Consider the following 19,318-nt stretch of genomic DNA (forward strand, 5'->3'; position numbering starts at 1 on the left):
TCATGAAATAGGAAGAAAAACAAAAGAATCGAGAAAAGGTTTTTATAAACTCAGAGATGTAAAAGAGAATTGAAAATATTTTATAAATGTCTAAGACCTAGAGATATAAATGCACATTTCAGCCATCTAAAACAATACCCCAAATTAGTGAACGCACCTTTAAGGCCTGTTTGTCCTAGGAAACTGATATGGCTTAATTCTTTCAAGTTCAAACTTTAAAAGTCATAAGGGGATATGCAAATGTAAATTTCTGAAAATAGTGATTAAACGAAGGGATAGTTGTGCAAATTTATTTTGAAATAGTTATGATTTATACAACTGATTCACATATTGGAAAAACGATTGGTAATGCAATAAAATTTTTTGTGTTTGTTGTGTTAAGCCATAAGAAGGTGAAATGCCATCGTGCACAATGGACAGTTCTCTGAGTGTCTGTCCGCCAGGAAGTTGATGACTGGTAGGGAATTTGTTCCATCTGCCAGTTTAAAGTACCAGTTTAAAAGCCAATTATATCACCTATTTTCAGTCTTCATGTGAATTGTATCAACAACAATAAAAAAAAAAAAACCCAATTGTATCTCTGCAGATTGGAGAATTTCTAATCCAAGGGTATCCATTGTTTGATTCAAGGGTACCATGCAGCCAGTCTAAAGTTTCTACTACATGGTTTTTTGAAGGAGAAGGGAAAAAAAAGTATTAACTAATTTTCTAGAAGGCAGTACCAGTAGAGCCAGTTATTTTTAGAATTCCATTGATTCACAGATTTTGAAGAGCTGCAAAGGTATTTGGAAGAAATACAATTACAGTTTTAGACAAGATGCGTGGATTTTAATGCATATGAGTCATGCTTTTATTTCTGTGGTTGCCTTTGAAGTGCAAACCTTGGGATGTCTCTAAATCACAAACATCTGTCTTTTAATGTAGCCCAGTTTGAAGAGGAACTAATTGAACTAAAAATTGAACAATGTTATCCAAAAGACATGGGATCCCAGGAATTTGCAAGATATATGTATGAATCTTAGAAAAATCCTGAGATTTTTAACTCTGGCCAAATGTGGTTTAGTTTTTTTCATTTATCTAGTAAGATCAAAGCTAAAAGTCAATATTAGTGATGTGTATAAATCAAGATGGAAATATGTCCTAACACTATATCCCATAGTACCTGAGAATGATTCTGTTTTAACCTAACTTCTGCCTCTGTTTCAGTTCCATATTTAAGTGTTTTTGAAATAAAGTGATAAAGAAGTTAACACCTTTATATATATTAATTTTATTTCAGAATTAACAATGTATAAACTGCCTGTCAAAAATTTGGGGACCTTGGGTGCAGTTAAGATGGCTAACCAAGGTAGGAGCTATACATGACATATCAGCATAATATAAGGTAATATTTCAAAGTACAGGTCACATGCTGTTTATTGGTGGGTAGTGAAATCACTTTAGCAAATCATTATCAACACTTTTTTTTAATGAAACAGAAAATAGAGGGATAATGAAATTTTTGTTTTATGAAAATGTTCACTCATTTTTTATACATATGCATGCGTGCATGTACAGTGTCATAATATAAAATATAGTTCCTCTGTGGCTGCAGCCTTAAAATCTCGAAAGTTCATAGTATTAGTCCATGTTCTAGCTAGCAGCATCTCTTCAGCTGAGTGAAATAATGTACCACGATTCTGGTGTGCTGAAGTTTTCACATCATGAACTTGTGTTTCTCAAAGGTGGGATTAACTGTTAAGTAAGATCACACTTGGAAAATATCACTTAACATCACTGAGAGTGGCATCAAAGGAAGAAGCAATGAAAGCAAAATGGAGGTTATCAGCCACATGGGGGAAAAGAGAGCACATCACTGAAATAGCAGACATAATTCTCTCTGAGAACTTGTCAGAACAATGTGTAATGGTGCCGCTAAGTGTGGAACATCCTGACTACAATAAACTTCATATACAGAAATCCCTGTGTTGGAGATAGTGAAAAATAAAGCAATTAAACTGCTTTCTGATGTTACAGTTTCTTTTATGACTAAGCATTCAGTTCACAGCAACTATGTACAGTTTTTGTAGTAATGCAAAATATTTAGCACAACCAAATTTTTTTTAACCCACTAGAAAGCATCTCTTTTTCCTTTATTTCTCATGAAAAGTTTCATTTTGGTGTAAGCATTTTAAATTAAAAACTTTTTCAGGAATCTAGTCACTGTTTAAGTCAATAAAAGATTGTTCTTTAGTAGTAAACAGTACAGTAACCATGCACCTTCATTGAAAAAGTGAACTCAGTATTTTTGGATCACTCTATCATTGCTACTGAAAGAAATCCAGGTCACCTGGGTGGCTCAGTCAGTTCAGCCTCTGCCTTCAGCCCAGGTCATAATCTCAGGGTCCTGGAATAGAGTCCCCCATCAGACTCCCTGCTTAGTGGGGAATCTGCTCCCTCTCCCCTTGGTTCTCCCCCTACTTATGTGCTCTCTCACGCTCTCTCTCTGCTTCTCAAATAAAATCTTAAAAACGAAATAAAGAGGGGCACCTGGGTGGCTCAGTGGGTTAGGCCTCTGCCTTCGGGTTGGGTCATGGTCTCAGGGTCCTAGGATCGAGCGCCGCAGTGGGCTCTCTGCTTGGTGGGGAGCCTGTTTCCCCTCTCTCTCTGCCTACTTGTGATTTCTCTCTCTGTCAAATAAATAAAATCTAAGAAGAAAGAAAGAAATCATATTTTGGCATCATCCTTACAATTATTATGAATAAAAAATGTATACAGCTACACAGGCATTTCTGGTCATGGGGCTTACTGTTGATAAAATGCAGATCCCTCTTATCTAGATAAGCAAACCGAGGCCCAGAAAAGTGATACGGCTGGCCCAGGGTCAGGTAGCTCATCTATGTATTAACCTTCTAAGTGGTCAGTGACAAAGTAATGTCATTTATAAGATCATAACTAGTTTCATTCATACAGTGCCCGGAACACAGTGAACTATCAGCAAATGTTTATGGAATGAATTAGCCAATATAGTATTAAATTTCAACACTGCATTTTCAAGCCATTTTCCTGAAGTTGTGGCCCATTTCTTTTAAGTTTTATCTTTTAAGTGATTTTTAAACTTTTCTTCAGCTCACTGAATTTTCTGAGCCCTTTTTGACAAATGTTACCAGTAGTTAGAGGCGATCAACCAATGTATCAGCTGTTCTAAATTAAAAATTAAGATTATCAATTTGCTTAGTTTTTGCTGCACCTGTCCTACTGGTTGTGCCATTTCTCTCTCTGCTCTTCCCCCTTAGCCAGAAAGAACTTCCAGCTCACTAGAACAGATTGCTCTCCCTCCCACAAATAAGCACGGTCTTACACATTTGGCAGCATTGAAAAGGCCCCCTTCAAAAAGCCTGCCCAGAAGCTTCCTCCAGAACTCCTGTGAGTCAGTGATGTGTTTATTACAACAGACCTTTCATCATTGTCTTCATTAAACCTGGTCCTTGTCTCATAGGAAGGAGTGGAGCGAACCACTCTTTCATAGACTTCATCAATGGCTTTATTAAAGCTACTCATTTATATTAATCAGCATGCAGATTAGGGCTCATCTGGGTTGTTTGTGCCCAGGTGGTGGGTGAGTAGATTTACCCCTGATTTGGCCACTGCGCTCATCCCTGTGTTCTTCAGAGGTCTCGTCTCCACTGAGGCTGCCAGCCTGAAAGCTCTGGCTGAGCACTGGGGACTGAGTCCACCTGGAACAAAGTCGTTTGCTTAAACCCAGTTTGTAAATGATAAAGTGCTTTACAAATGTTAGATGTTATTATTGGTCTCTGTGGGAGAGCGCTGCTCCTTCACCCATTCCTCTACCTCACCTTGGTGGCATAAGTAAATCTTTCCATCTTTAAATGCATCTCTCAGATGCTTCGTTTGCGGGAAGAGGACCTAAAGAAAGCGTGAAGCCCGCCGCCCTGGTTACTGTTAGCAGGCTCTTCGGCTGTTTTTCTGTAAGGCATTTTTCCCGACAGTATAGTTTTGTGGCTTAAAAATAAAATCTTGGGGTGCCTGGGTGGCTCAGTGGGTTAAAGCCTCTGCCTTCGGCTCAGGTCATGATTCCAGAGTCCTGGGATCGAGCCCCGCATTGGGCTCTCTGCTTAGCAGGGAGCCTGTTTCCTCCGCTCTCTCTCTCTCTCTGTCTCTGCCCACTTGTGTATCTGTCAAATAAATAAATAAAATCTTAAAAAAAAAAAAAACCCTGACTATCCCTTGAAATATCAAAGCTCTTTGGAAAGGACATATTTACGCTAAATATGTCTTTTGTTCCTCCCAAGATGTATATAAGGATTAATTCTTCCCCAAGGGCGTTTTACCTTTGCTACTGCTTCATGCATTGCTGTTTCTTCCTGGAGGTGGGGGAAGGAGTGCAATAAATTTGTGTGTAATTAATGCCGTCAGCACTGCAGATGCGTGCACGCACATGACTGTTTCCTTTGCTAGCAGCTGTTAAGAGTAAAGGCTGAGGGGCTGTGGGTTCATTTGCCTCCTAAATAGAGTGATGGATCACACGTTGTCTTGTCATTCCACACTGTAGTAAAAACTGTCATTAAAGTAACCTCTCCGGCGCAAGTTTTTGAATGATGATTATAAATCTGTAATAGCCTCCACAGTTTCTATATACCAAACAGGTTAAGTACATACACTTTTTAAGTGAGTTAAAATACAACCGTACTATACCTTACTACGTAACCTCGGGTTATGCTGGCTTGAGCTTTCATTGAGCCGCATTTGTCTAAATATACAGCTATACTTTACTTGTAATTTGGGATAGGTGATCCTTTGGTCCTCTCCAGTGGTCTGGTTTACTAGTTAACCACCTACGACTCGGCTGAGACTGTTCTGTCTGACAAATGCTAACTGACAGTACTCCTCGATCACGTTCATTGAGAGAGGCGCAGCTTGTCTGCACAGAAGGCTTACCACCACTTACTGATCTTATTTTTGCTAATCCAAGGACTATTGATTGATCGATATTTTCCAGAAATCGGTTTGTGGACCCAGCTCAGGAAGGCTATCCGAGACGAAAAGCAGAGCATGCTTCCCAGCTCCCCACCCCAGCCCATGGAAATAGGGTTATTGTTTTACCTGATCATAAAAGCAGTACAATAAAAGGAGGCAGAAAATGTAGTACATTGTAAATTTCAGCCATGACAAGTTTAGCAATTATAAACTTAAGCAGTTCTGAAAAGTCAAAAAAGAACATTTTTTAATTAAAAATCATCGAGGAGCTTACCACTAACATTATCATTCTTATTGTTTTGTTGTCCTTTCAGACTTTTTTCTCAGCGTATATAAACACATAGATTGACCTCATTTCGTTTTAAAAATTTCTATTGTGCTTTTCTGTTTTATAACCAGCTTTTTTCTTTTCCTTAAGAAGATATTACAGATATCTTGGTACAGCAGTGTGAGGATGTCTTTTGGTCATTGTTCTCCTACTGCCCCTACTTCTCCCATTTCCTGTTTTTTATGTTAAGAATTTTAGTACAGATGAGGGCATAATCACCGCAACACCTTTTGCAAGGGTATATACATCGCTTTTGCTTTTCAGTTAAGAAAAATCTTTGAATTGCAGTTACCCTTGCCAAAAGATAAAGAATGAATCAATTACATATTCCCCTGAGACTGATGAAATTTGTCCTTTAAATTAACCATTTAAGAAATTAATTCCATCGGGTGCCTGGGTGGCTCAGTGGATTAAGCCGCTGCCTTCGGCTCAGGTCATGATCTCAGGGTCCTGGGATCAAGTCCCGCATCAGGCTCTCTGCTCAGCAGGGAGCCTGCTTCCCTCTCTCTCTCTGCCTGCCTCTCTGCCTACTTGTGATCTCTCTCTGTCAAATAAATAAATAAAATCTTTAAAAAAAAAAAAAAAAGAAATTCATTCCATCAATTACAGCTCAATAAGATAATAGTAATAATAAATGTATTCCATACAGGATGGTCCAAGAAGCCAGCTCATAACATGGACAGTCTGAAGTTACCACTTCTGGCTCACTGAAATCTAGGGTGTTACTCAGAAGATTGGGGGAGAGTATATAGCATTGCTGTATAGTGAGATTTCAACAGGACAAATGGTAGAGAAAATCATTTTGGTATTGCACGTGCAGGTAGGCATTTCTGCCATTCCTGAACCCTCCAGAAATGCAGAAATAAAGAGACTTATCTCCTGTTTGATTACTTTCTAGACAGCTAAAGTAAACTTCATAACATTAATGGTGACAGATTCTCTTCTACATGTCCTCCACATTCACTCCTAGAGAGGAAGCGATGCATCCAACTGGAGCCATTATTTGACTCAACTTTGCACTTGAACCTGATATCATTCTGAATCCAGCAGTGTGAATTCTTCCCCAGCATTAGAGCCATTCAAGACCCAGAATTCAGCAGTGTTGACCTTTCATTAACCCATGGAGGACATTTTTGTCAGATGGTAGGGTGGACTACCAGTTATAATGGTTTAAAAAAGGGAATGGTTTAGAAAATGGAAATTGTTTCCATTATGTATCATTATGCTTCTAGGTATTGAAAGGAAGGGCGACTGGGTGCAAACACTTTGACAAAGAAAGTAATCAGAGTTCAGATACAGAGAAAGGTCCATGTGAAGAGAACAGCTAAAAATAATAATCTAAGCAAAGATGACTCATCAAAGTTTACAAAAAAGCAGTTTTCAAATTTACATGCCTAATTATAAATACTAAGATTTGTATTTCTAGAAGCTCAGAATCAGAATTGGAAGGGACCTTAAAGAGTTATAGTTTGCAACTTCCCTCATTTTATAGTTGGGAAAACCCCAAACTCAGAAATTAATTGGTTTGCCCCAGATCTCACAATGGAATTAGTAGTAGGCCTTGCAGTAGAGTCTCAATCCTCTGGCTCCTGATGCCTGCTCTGTTTCATTATAGTCCTCTAATTTGTCGGGCTCCCAAGAGTGGCCAACGTCAATGCGCTTTTAGTCTATCTTCTTTTTGGAGTAGAAAATATTTGTAGGACACCTGGGTGGCTCAAATGGTTAAGCATCCGCCTTCAGCTCAGGTTATGATCTCTGGGTCCTAGGCTTGAGCCGCGAGTCAGGCTCCCAGCTCAATGGAGAGTCTGATTCTCCCTCTCCTTTTATCTCTCCCCCCTGCTCATGGTCACTCTCTCTCTCTCTCTCTCTCTCTCTCCATCTATTGCAAAATAAATAAAATCCAAGAAAGGAAGGAAGGAAGGATGAATTTGCATGTCCCCCCTGAGCCTAAGGAACAGAAGTTCTTGAATCTTATCTAGAGCACCAAGAAGTTGGGGGCTTGGCCTCTTAGACCCAGGAGATCTGGCAGTTAAGCTTCTGGGTTCTCTGGCTGCTACCATCCTTGCTACCATTTGTGGTTGCTGGAACAAATCACTCCACAAGAAGCTGAGGGAAAACATTAGGCAGGTGTTTTTTGGGGCACCTAGGTGGCTCAGTCAATAAGCCTCTGCCTTTGGCTCAGGTCATGATCCCAGGATCTTGGGATCAAGCCCTGCATTGGGCTCTCCGCTCACTGGAGGAGCCTGCTTCTCCCGCTCCCTCTCCCTACCGCTCTGCCTACTTCGCTTTCTGTCAAATAAGTAAATAAAAATCCTTAAAAAAAAAAAATGCAGGTTCTTTCTTACTTTTAAGTACATCAGGTACCAAAACAGGTGAATGCCTATGTTAGTTAGCCATATATTGAAAAACATTCAGATCATTAAGTGGTCTTGTTAAAGTATGTGTAGCTGGTAGTCTTGTGGTCTTTCTAGAAATATTACAGTTTTAAAGGAGAATAATAAACACATCTCTGGTATAATTTTAAAAGTAAAGTCAACATTTCAGGCAATGGAAAGAGATTTACATGTGCACTGAGTAAGTCACCCATGCCTGGGAAACACTCAACTCCCCTAGGCTATTCCTGCTTTTCATAATCACTTACCTTCCAACACTTGTTAACCCAGGGAACTCCAAAACTTTTTTCTCAGTGCTCGACATTGGCTTTCGAGGTGTGTTCTGCTCAAATAAGTAAGGCTTATTTGGAAATATGGGTTGTTTATAAATGGTGAACTTGTAAGTGCAGGTCTGCCTATATTTGCTAATTACATTAAAGAGAAAAAGTGAGAGAATAAAATGTTCCTGTTGCTTCTACCTGGTCTGGAATTTCAAGGAAGTAAAGGCATAGTCTAGTTATCCAGAGTCATTGTTAAAAGTTCATGCCATCATCTTGACACTGAGCATTGGACTTTGTCTTTACAAGTTGCTCTTCACTTTACCAGTGCTGGTCTCAGAGCTCAAACTATTTCAAAACCATAACATTTCTTAGTGAGTGATTGATCTGTATTACGTGTCCAGCCATCAGGGGGATCTTGGGATGTTGCTTGTATAAACTGTAATCCAATCTGATGCTGTGCATTTAGTTACAATCTTTTCATAGACCTATTGGCGATACTCTATCCTCCTGGATTTGGGAATAGGGCTTATCTGATACCTTTGGGGGAAAAAAATCCATTCATTTTCTTTCTTCCCCACTTAAATAACTCAACACATCTGGTAACACTGTAGGATCATTGTCCTTCTAGTTCCTCTGCAGCTCATATTGCTACAATATTTCTTAAGTATTTGGTTACCTAAAGGGCAATGTGATTAAAAAAAAAAAAAAAAAAAAAAGACTTTGTATAGGTCTTACAAATTAACCCATCTGCAGAGCAAGGGAAAAAATGCCTTTAATCAGCAGAATTTCCCTATCAGCGGCCTTGTCTCTGTTAAACAGTATGAATGTAAATATAAATTTGGAGATAAATGTCCATGTGTTAAAATTTGTTAAAAAAAGGTTTTCCACAAATTAATATAATTTGCCTCTAAGAAAATGTTTTTTAAATCTAGGTTACCTGAGATTAAAGTATCTTGTTGTTTGGGTCTGTCTCCTTTGGGTTAATAATATCTTCAATTACAAGAATGATAAAAGCTGAAACAAAATCCTTTAATTCAATCAGAACTGAGCTAAATTTTAGGAAGCAGAGAGTGGGAATCAGATACGGGAACTGCATAATATAGGAAGCTAAATATACAAGATATTAAGACTTCGTAAGAAGCGGTTGGGGCAGCTTTGAGGAAAATATGTTTGAAATGGCTGTATTGAACATTAGAGTAAATACCACTATTTTATTCTCCTGAATTAAGATGGTTTATGCAAACAACTCTAAATTGTACAGAGTTCCAAAGAGACTGCTTTCTGCTTGTTTTACATTCTGGAACAAGTTCAAAGCTTCTGATTTTGCTTGATTTTTTTTTTTTTAATAGCCTGAGCCTTGGAAATAATACAGGTTTGATGAATATGATTTCACTATCACAGTTCTGTAAAAATTTTCAGTGTTTATGGTACATTTGACCCAGGGGCCCTACACCAAATATATCCACAGTGCATTTTAAGGACAACAGAATGAACATATTTGAAAGGTTAACCATTCTTTTGCTTTTGCTTTTCTTTCTGTATTAAGTGTGAAAATTAGCATTGTAATGGCACCCAGAATGAAGATACTGAAAAAGAATCCACCTGACGGAAATAAACATACAGAAAATAAATCGTGTTAAGATTTCATTAGGTATCTAAAATTTAAGCTTAGGTTCAAAATGGCCATTACTGGATTTTCATGTATATTAGTTCAATGTTATGCTTGTAAGATTTTTTTTTTTTTGAATTATGCCTGAAAAAAAAATTGGATCACCACTCTAATATCCAGGTGGGCAGTGCCATTTGCCAGGATTTTTGTATATAACCCCATTTTTTCCATCAGGCACAAATACTGTCTTGCTACTAAGGCTCTTGAGGTAGAAACGGGGGCAAAAATTGTATAATTGTTTCTTTTAATGTTTTTTATTGTCTTTTAGGTTGTGGAACTTATAGCAAGTGCTCTTATGGACTTGGTACAAGGGGTATACCATGAAAATTCTACTTCAGCAAAGGTAAGGATTTGGTATTCATTATAAAATGTTAAGCTAAAAACCCTCGTGGCAAAACTAGAATTGATGAGCGAAAATGTCATTCTTGTTTTGTGTTTAAATTGTACATGACATTTTTTTTTAGATTAGTGTTTTGGCTACAAATTCATGGCCATACGCTTAGTACATAGCAGATTTAGCCAATTAAAACAACCTCTTATCCTCTGGCTGGATTCACAGTCTGTTCAATCTACAGCAGCCCAGTAGACTCCAGGACGCTGCTGGCTGGCAGGTAGCACCGTCACCAGGCAGGCTGGAGAAGCAGCTTGTGCTGAGGTGCCTGGGCCCAGCCTGTCCCCCAGAGGAAGGGGCCTTCCATGTCCCTGAAGAGGGGACATGGTGTGAAGAAGATGACTTTTGGGGGGCAAGATCCAGAATTTACTGCGTTATTAAATTCTCAGTGATAAGAGGTAGGATAGTTGTGCAGTTGAATCATTTTGATTAATTATATAGATCTAGAATTAAGGTTTTTTTGACTCATTTAACAGGACATCTTATGGGTTAGGTTTTATTTCTTTAAAATGCAGTTATTTCATTTCAGTAGGATATTGAATGTGAAGCAATTGCCTCATTGACCACCACCATCATTTACCATGGTATATACTGTTACACAGGATTCCTATCTTAGTGTTTCATTATTCTAACTTCTTTAGTGTCTGTATTAGCAAGATTTCTCTCACTGCAGATTAGAGAAAATATGCACGTATGCACATCTTAGGGTTTTTGACATTTCCATTTGAAAAAAGAAAGACAGATTTTACTGGAAATGAAACATAGAGCATGAGCAACTTGGCTAAGAAATGTAGAAGTATAACCCAGGGACTGCGGATGGTTCGGAGAATGGTAAGTAAAATATGAAGAATTATACCTCGAACGTCTGCTAACATTTGGTTCAAGGAACCATAGCTCCCAGTAGGCATATCTAGCTTCACCTAAGCAGCCTAGTGCTATGTGGGGGCCTGTCAGTATGTAGGACCACAGTGGGACCCCCTTTGCTGCATTTTTCAAAAACATAGCATACTTCACTACCATTGCTGAGGGTACATAGCAGATTGTAAAAAGGAGGATTCTTGGTCTAGTTCCCTTGTAGGAAGTTGCCTTGTACGTAGTATAATGAAGATGATGATAGCTGAGCATGTAACACCGTGGTAAGTCATTCATCTGTGTTTCTTCATTTAACCTTTACAGAAAGCCAGCTAGTGGACACTGCTGCTTCCCCATTTTACATATGTGAAAACTGAGGTTTAGAAAAGCTTAAATACTTGGCTCACAGTCGGACCACTTCTTAGCTGAGATTTGAACTCCAGAGCTCAGGCTCTTCACCTCTCATTTTTTGCCTCTTTACCTTAATGAAACCCCATTTGTTAGTGTCCTTCTGCCGTACCTGAGATCTCATCATGTGGGATGACTATAGTGACCTCTTCTGGTGGTTGAGGCATTGGTCTCCCCTGGGATGGTTCCAAGATGTTGAACTTCGTTCCATGGAAGAGAGTAGTAGTTACAGTTAAGTATCTTAATTATTTTTTAAAGATTTTATTTATTTATTTGACAGACAGAGATCACAAGTAGGCAGAGAGGCAGAGAGAGAGAGAGGGAGGAAGCAGGCTCCCCGCCGAGCAGAGAGCCCGATGTGGGGCTCAATCCCAGGACCCTAGGATCATGACCTGAGCCTAAGGCAGAGACTTTAACCCACTAAGCCACCCAGGCGCCCCAAGTATCTTAATTTGTAAGCAAAAGTGCTGTTACTGGTTTTAGGGTTCTTGATTTATTATTTATTCGCTCTTACTCTTTGTCCACTATAATTAGCCTAATTTGTTAATAATTTTGTGAACATTTGTTAAGTACTTCCTATATGTCAGACAGACCTCACGGCAACAATGATAAATGCTTAGATAGTACTTTACGGTGTGCTTATGCTCTCTTTCTGTACATTCACCCATGGAAAGGATAACATGTGTCCGTGTGCCCATTTTACAGAGGAAAAACCTGAAATTCAGGGATGACTGATGGCAGGAAAGCAGTGTGTCTGGAAACTATTTGTTAATGCACATTTCACAGTGACATGATCTGAACCCAGGTTTTTTGACTCCCAAGTCCCACATATAATCTGTTTCTTCCTGGGAAAGAGAAAAGAGGAAGCAACAAAAGTCTTTGAAGGACTGTTGATCATGTGCTCACGGCCATTTAGCAAGCACTAATTGCTGACTGTGATTAGCTAGTTTTCTTCAAAAGAATCTGTAGCGATGCTTTGTTCATCTGCCCTCTTTCCCTGCCATCTTCTCAAGCACAGTCCTTTCAAGCACGAGAGACCTTCTTTAAGCAATTACATTTCTGAATATAGCCAAACCATTTAAGGAACCTTTTTGGTTTTGTGTGTGTGTGTGTGTGTGTGTGTGTGTGTGTGTGTGTGTGTCTTTAATATAACGGAAGCAGAATACATAGTTGAACCAAAGCTGTGGGAGAGCTTCTTGATGCCTCCATTTGTACCCCAGGTCCAATTTAGGTTAACCACATTTCCCTTCCTAACCAGAAAAATTCTGGCTTTTATCCCCCTCCTCTTAAGTGTGCTGGCCATTGCAATGGCTGTTCGGAATTTGGGTTTTCGGACTTGGCCCAGGAATCACTTCAGAAGCAGAGAGAGCACTGCCCCACATGAAGTGCCTTCAAGGTTTTCATGTTCTGGCACGACTGGGAAGCAGCCACAAGTGGAGGTCATGTGGGAAGTGAGTGGCACAACCTCCGTAGCCGTGGGCCAATTCAGTACACAAAAGAATTGCTTTGTGATTGAAAATCAGCTGCAAACCATTTCATCTCCCTAGGGAGAAGAGAATACAATAGCAGTCTGTTTTCTATATGGCTACTTAATGCAGTGATGGAGAACCTGGGTAGTACAAAAATAGCTTTCTGTGGAGTCGTATCTCTGTGACCAGAGTAGATGCATTCAAAGCAAATGGAGGGGAATTACAGCAGAACGTTCAAAACCACCTTCTCCAGAAGGACTTTGCAATTTCCTAATCCTCCTTCAAACTCTGGGAATTGGAGGTGACTTGTGTTAGTAATACTTGATAGATCATAGGCAAATTGTGATCTTGTAAACATTTGAAGTAATTCTAGAAATTCATCCTTTGTTGTAGCCATTGAAAAATAACATTTTTATTTTTCTGTTTGCTAGTGTGTGAGCCATTTTTTCCTTATAATGAAAATGAACCATGTGCTTTCTTCGGTGTTCATAATTTTCCTCTCTTTCTACCTGTTTTTGTTGTTGTTAGCTAATTGAGAAAAAGCAGATTAAATAGGAAAATTGCATTTTAAAAGCAATGGTTGTTTACCATCCCAGGAGTTCCTCAGTCAAATTCTGCCTTGTACATTGTATTCATGTTACTCACTGTACACACTAAGTATTTTACATTTTAGCAAAATTGGTATTGAATCCACAGACCTTTGTATCTAAACTCTTTTTAACATAATTATCTTATACCTTGTTTCTAATTAGAAGAGTAACTGCATGTTTATTCAATAAAAATTGGAAGCACAGAGAAAGGTCAAGGGGAAAATAAAAATTATTTTACATAAACCATTCCCCAGAAATGAATCATGATTACACTTAAGTGTATTTCCTTTAGATTTCATTCTGTATTTCTCTCATTTTAGAGTTACTCTGAAAAGCTTTTGTCCTGATTTATTTCTCAGGATTGGTTATTAAAAGTCTTCGAAATTAGGGTGCCTGGGTGGCTCAGTAGGTTAAGTGTCAGCCTTCAGCTCAGGTCATGATCCCAGGGTCTGGGAATTGAGTCCCACATTGGCCTGCTCCCTCCCTCTCCTTCTGCCTGCCTCTCCCTCTGTTTGTGCTGTCTCTCTGACAAAGTCTTTAAAAACTAAAAATAAGGGGCGCCTGGGTGGCTCCGTGGGTTAAGCCGCTGCCTTTGGCTCAGGTCCTGATCTCAGGGTCCTGGGATCGAGCCCCACATCAGACTCTCTGCTCAGCAGGGAGTCTTCTTCCTCCTCTCTCTCTGCTTGCCTCTCTGCCTGCTTGTGATCTCTCTCTGTCAAATAAATAAATCTTTAAAAAAAAAAAAACTAAATATAAACTAAAAGTCTTTAAAGTTAATTTTTTTAAAAAGATTTTGTTTATTTGGCAGAGAGAGGCATAGCGAGAGACAGAACACAAGCAGGGGGAGTGGGAGAGGGAAAAGCAGGCTTCCAGCTGAGCAGGGAGCTCGATGCGGGGCTTGATTCCAGGACCCTAGGACCATGACCCAGGCCAAAGGTAGATGTTTAGTGACTATGCCACCCAGGTGCCCCTAAATTTTTTTTTTAAGATTTTATTTATTTATTTGACACAGAGAGAGAGAGATCACAAGCAGGCAGAGAGGCAGACAGCAAGAGAAGGAAGCAGGCTCCCTGCTGAGCAGAGAGCCCAACGTGGGGCTCGATCCCAGGACCCTGAGGTCATGACCTGAGCCAAAGTCAGGGGCTAAACCCACTGAGCCACTTAGGCACCTCTTAAACTTAATTTTAATGGCTATTTAATATTTCTCCCTACTACTATACTGTAATTTAGTGAACAGTTCCACAATTTTTAGATACTTCCCCCATTTTCTTTTTTTTTTTAAGAATTTAAACAATACTGTAATGAACTTATTGTACATTACTCTGCTCTATTTCACACTGTTTGCTAAAAAAAAAAAAACTGAAAGTGAGATTTTTTTTTTTAATCAAAAGTAAGAATATTTTCAACGTACTTCTATGCAGAAAAAGTTTGCTGTCCATAGAAAAGCCTGCTTATAAGGGGTGCCAGGGTGGCTCAGTCAGTTAAGCATCTGACTTGATTTTAGCTCAGCTCATGATCCCAGGGTCGTGTGAAGGAACCCCGTGTCTGGCTTGTGCTCAGTGGGGGAGCCTGCTTCAGATTATCTTCCTCCATCTCCCTTTGCTCCCTGACCCCCGCAAAATAAAAAAAAAGGAAAACCTTCTTATAAGGTTGACACTTGGCTGGCATCTGGGTACTTGGATTTTAGGAGGGTCTCTACCATTATCTAACTGTAAATGAGGCTCACTGTGCCCAAACTGTTTCTGCAAACATTGTGGTTTGTTTTGTTCTGTTTTGTTTTCAATATTCATTCATTCATCTATTTATTTATTTATTTATTTATTTAAGATTTCCTTTATTTACTTGACACAGAGATAGAGAGCAAGAGGGAACACAAGCAGGGTGAATGGGAGAAGGAGAAGCAGGCTTACCGCTGGACAGAGAGGCCGATGCAGGGCTCAATCCTGGGGCTCCAGGATCATGACCTGAGCCAAAGGGAGACGCTTAACCACTGAGCCCCCAGGCACCCCCCTTGTGGTTTAATTTGAATACCTGCTTTCCTTCTGGGAGTCTGGAATTTTGATATATGCTAGACAGGGGGTGACCAACCCCTGCAGAAAAACCAGGCACTCAGTCTCCAATGAATTTCCCCAGTAGACAGCATTCCGTATATGTTACCACATGCACTAATTCTTGGAGGAATCACTCACATCCTGTGTGACTCCACTGACAGAGGATTCTTGGAAAGTTACACCCAGCTTCCTGTGGACTTCACCTCATGCACATTTTTCCCTTTCCTGGTTTTGCTTTGTATCCTTTTGCTGTAATCAACCATGAGTTTGACTCTATGTTGAGTCCTATGAGTCCTCCTAACCTGTGAGGCGTCAAACCCTGGGGTGGTCTTAGAGCCCACTACACACTCTTTTTCTGATTCCTTATTTATATCCCACCCACTCCTATTCCTTCTTTGAGAATCAAATCAACTCATGTTGGTGTTGAAAGGGGGAACAGCACACCTGTTTCCCGTCTTTAGGACTGCTCATGTTGGCTTGGCTCTAGTCTCAGGAAAGTGAGAGGGTTTTAAAGAGGATCCAGTTCTCTTGAATTGGTTTTAACCGAGTCACTAAAATTACAAAGATCATTCTATTTTTTCCCAAACATATATTTTTAGTAGATTATTCTCTTAAGAGAAGGAGGAAAGGGGCACCTACGTGGCACGGTCGGTTGAGCGGCCAACTCTTGGTTTCAGCTCAGGTCATGATCTCAAGGTTGTGAGATTGAGCCCCTGCATCGGGCTCCACACTCAGCATGGAGTCTGCTTGGGATTCTCTCTCTCCCTCTCCCTGTGCCCCTCCTGCTTGTGTTCTCTCTATCTCTTTTAGAAAAATAAATTTATAAAAAAGAGAGAGAGAGTGGGACGCCTGGGTGGCTCAGTTGGTTAAGCAGCTGCCTTCGGCTCAGGTCATGATCCCAGCGTCCTGGGATCGAGTCCCACATCGGGCTCCTTGCCCCGCAGGGAGCCTGCTTCTCCCTCTGACTCTGCTTTCCACTGTGTCTGCCTGTGCTCGCTCTCGCTCGCTCTCTCTCTGACAAATAAATAAATAAAATCTTTAAAAAAAAAAAAAAAGAGAGAGAGAGAGAAGTAGGAAAGAAAACTCTCCATGTATTTTTTATGCTTATCTTCCTTTAATCCCTTGGCAGCTTTCAAGTAAAATATAAAAATAAGATAATTCAGTCCACCAGGAAGGTATAGAATAGCTCCTACCTGCAAAGCCCAATGCCATCTTCTAAAATACAGTAAAAAGATGAGTTTTGACCATTGAAAAACATAACAGGAGGAAGATGTGAACAAAAAGTCACTTTGACTGGGAAAACCAGAAAAGACATCAAGGAGAATGTGATCCATGAGGTGGACATTTAAGGATGGGAAGGATATCTGTTGATGGGGAAGGATGGCATTCCAGGCAGAGGAAACCACATGATCAAAAGTTGAGAGGCATATTTAAGATCAGAGTTTCATCCATATTAGAATAAAGGAGTCATAAGAATACTGGAAAGGTAGCTTTTGCCACATGCTTGAAGACTTGCAATGCCAGATTTAGAGCTAAATCCAGATTTAGTACTTGAGATAAGAGAGGGATTAAAGATTTTTAAACAAAAGAATTACATAATCAAATTAACCTTTGGGAAAACTAACTCATCAGTGGTCTTTATGATGATTTGCAGGAGATTAGAGGAAAACTAAAATAATAAGGGCTAGGGGTATTCTTCCTCCACTGTAACATAGTTGGCCCCTTTTTATATTCATATCTCTACACCAATATCATAATTTTCAGAAACGAGCCTCCCACCCAATCCAAAATAGCCACCCTACTTAATGCCTTTACCTTATTAATCACAGTTCTAACCATTTGATATCTTCCTTATGGTTTCTCCAACAAGTATATAAGCTCTATAGGAGGTGGGTTTTGTTTACCATTGTATCCCCAATACCAAAACAGTACTGAACACATTAGTAGTAACCCAAAAATAGTTGTTAAATTAATGATACAGATTTATTGATGTACAATAAACTAAAAACAAAGTGCACAGTCTGATGTATTTTGATACATGTGTGCACCAGTGAAAATAGCATCACAATCAAGATAATAAACATATCATTACTCCAAACAGGCTTGCTTATGGCTTGGTACAAAAGCAATAATCCCCAAAACTCATTAACTATTTTTTTAGCTGTAATGCAAATCCACTGAAGCATAGCTTCCATCTGAGCCCACATTGTTGCCCCTTCAGGACTTCGGACCAAGAGTAACCAACACAAATACGCTGATGCATCTGTTTTTTGTTGTACCATGAATAATAGTCTGTTGTCTTTGATCCAGGAGTCTTGTGTCTTCTGTTAGCCTCCCTAAAACAGGCTAACTCATTAGTTTGTATGTAAGGTAAAGCAAAATCTCAGACCCAACAGCTGATTGTCTCAACACAATATTGAACTACTGAGAATGGATATTCTTGCCCTGCTCCTTCTGATTTTAGGAGGAAGACATTCAGTATTTCACCATTAAGTGTGATGTTAGCTGTAGGCTTTTGGTTTTGTTTATAGAGGCTCTTGATTAGTAAAGAAGTTCCCTTGTAGTCCTAATTTCCTGGGAGTTCTTATCAGGAATCAATGTTGATTTTGACAGTTTTTTGCCTACAGCTATTGAGGGGATCATATTCTTTTGTTTTCGGTTGTCTCTTTTAGGTTTTCCTCTTTTAGTGTATTAATATGGTGAGTTAGTTGATTGATTACCCAATGTTAAACCAGCCTTGCATTCCTGGAGTAAACCTCATGTGATCCTGATGCGGTCTCCTTTTCCTATATTGTTGAATATGACATGCTAAAATTTTGTTAATCTTTGCATCAATAATAAATTGGGAAATATTTCCTCCTTTGCACTTGTTGGGGAGGAGCAAAGGGAGAGAGACAAGCAGCCTCCGTGCTGAGTGTGGAGCCCTATGTGGGGCTCAATCCCATAACTGAGATCGTGACCTGAGTCAAAACCAACAGTCAGACTCCAAACTGACTGAGCCACCCAGGTGGCCAAATCCTTTTTGATTTTTTTTTGAAAAAATTTTTTTTAGAATTAATGTTATTTCTTCCTTTATTGTTTCATAGAATGCATTAGTGAAGCCATCAGACCTTTCTTTGTGGGAGAGTTTGTTTGTTTGTTTGTTTTTTAATTACAAATTTAATGCTTTAAAAACTGTTGGACTGTTTAGGGTTATGTGTTTCTTCTTGAGTGAACCTTGGTAGTTACGGAGAAACTGTTTATTGCACGTAAGTTGTCAGATTCATTAACATAAAGTTGGGTTTTTTTTAAGATTTTATTTATTTATTTGACAGAGAGAGATCACAAGTAGGCAGAGAGGGAGGCACAGAGAGAGAGCGAAGCAGGCTCCCCACCAAGCAGAGAGCCCGATGCAGGGCTTGATCCCAGGACTCTGAGATCATGACCTGAGCCAAAGGCAGAGGCCTAACCCACTGAGCCACCCAGGCGCCCGCATAAAGTTTTTAATAATATCCCCACATCATCTTTTTCATATATGGAGAATTTGTAGTGATGTCACTCCTCTCATTTCTGGTACTGTTAATTCCCTGCCCCAAGAGGCTTAATAATATTATTGATTTCGAAGAACCAGCTTTTGGTTTCACTGACTTTCTGTCTTTTACTCCTTTTTATACTCTTTCTTTTGATTACTTTAGTTTTATTTCCTCTTTTTTTTTAAGTTTTTTAAACTGAAATCATTTATTTGAGACCTGTCTTCTTTCTCCCCCCCGCTTTTTTAATTTAGATTTTTTATTTATTTGTTAGACAGAGAGAGAGAGCACAAGCAGGCAGAGCAGCAGGCAGAGGGAGAGGGAGAAGCAGGCTCCCTGCTGAACAGAGAGCCCAATGTGAGGCTCAATCCTGGGACCCTGTGATTATGACCAAAGCTCAAGGCAGAGGCTTAACCGACTA

The 19,318-nt window shown here is 39.5% G+C and overlaps 1 protein-coding gene across 2 annotated transcripts in view; it reads left to right on the forward strand.

The window, feature by feature from the left end:
* Positions 1-19,318, forward strand: part of PDSS2 (decaprenyl diphosphate synthase subunit 2) — a 256,817-nt gene that overhangs the window by 169,322 nt on the left and 68,177 nt on the right. For both annotated transcript variants that reach the window (XM_032338898.1, XM_032338899.1), the window contains exon 4: positions 9,896-9,970. In XM_032338898.1, coding sequence (XP_032194789.1) covers positions 9,896-9,970 — 75 coding nt within the window. The remainder of the gene's footprint in view (positions 1-9,895; positions 9,971-19,318) is intronic.

Source organism: Mustela erminea, chromosome 4 (assembly GCF_009829155.1).
Source record: "Mustela erminea isolate mMusErm1 chromosome 4, mMusErm1.Pri, whole genome shotgun sequence".
NCBI lineage: Eukaryota > Metazoa > Chordata > Mammalia > Carnivora > Mustelidae > Mustela > Mustela erminea.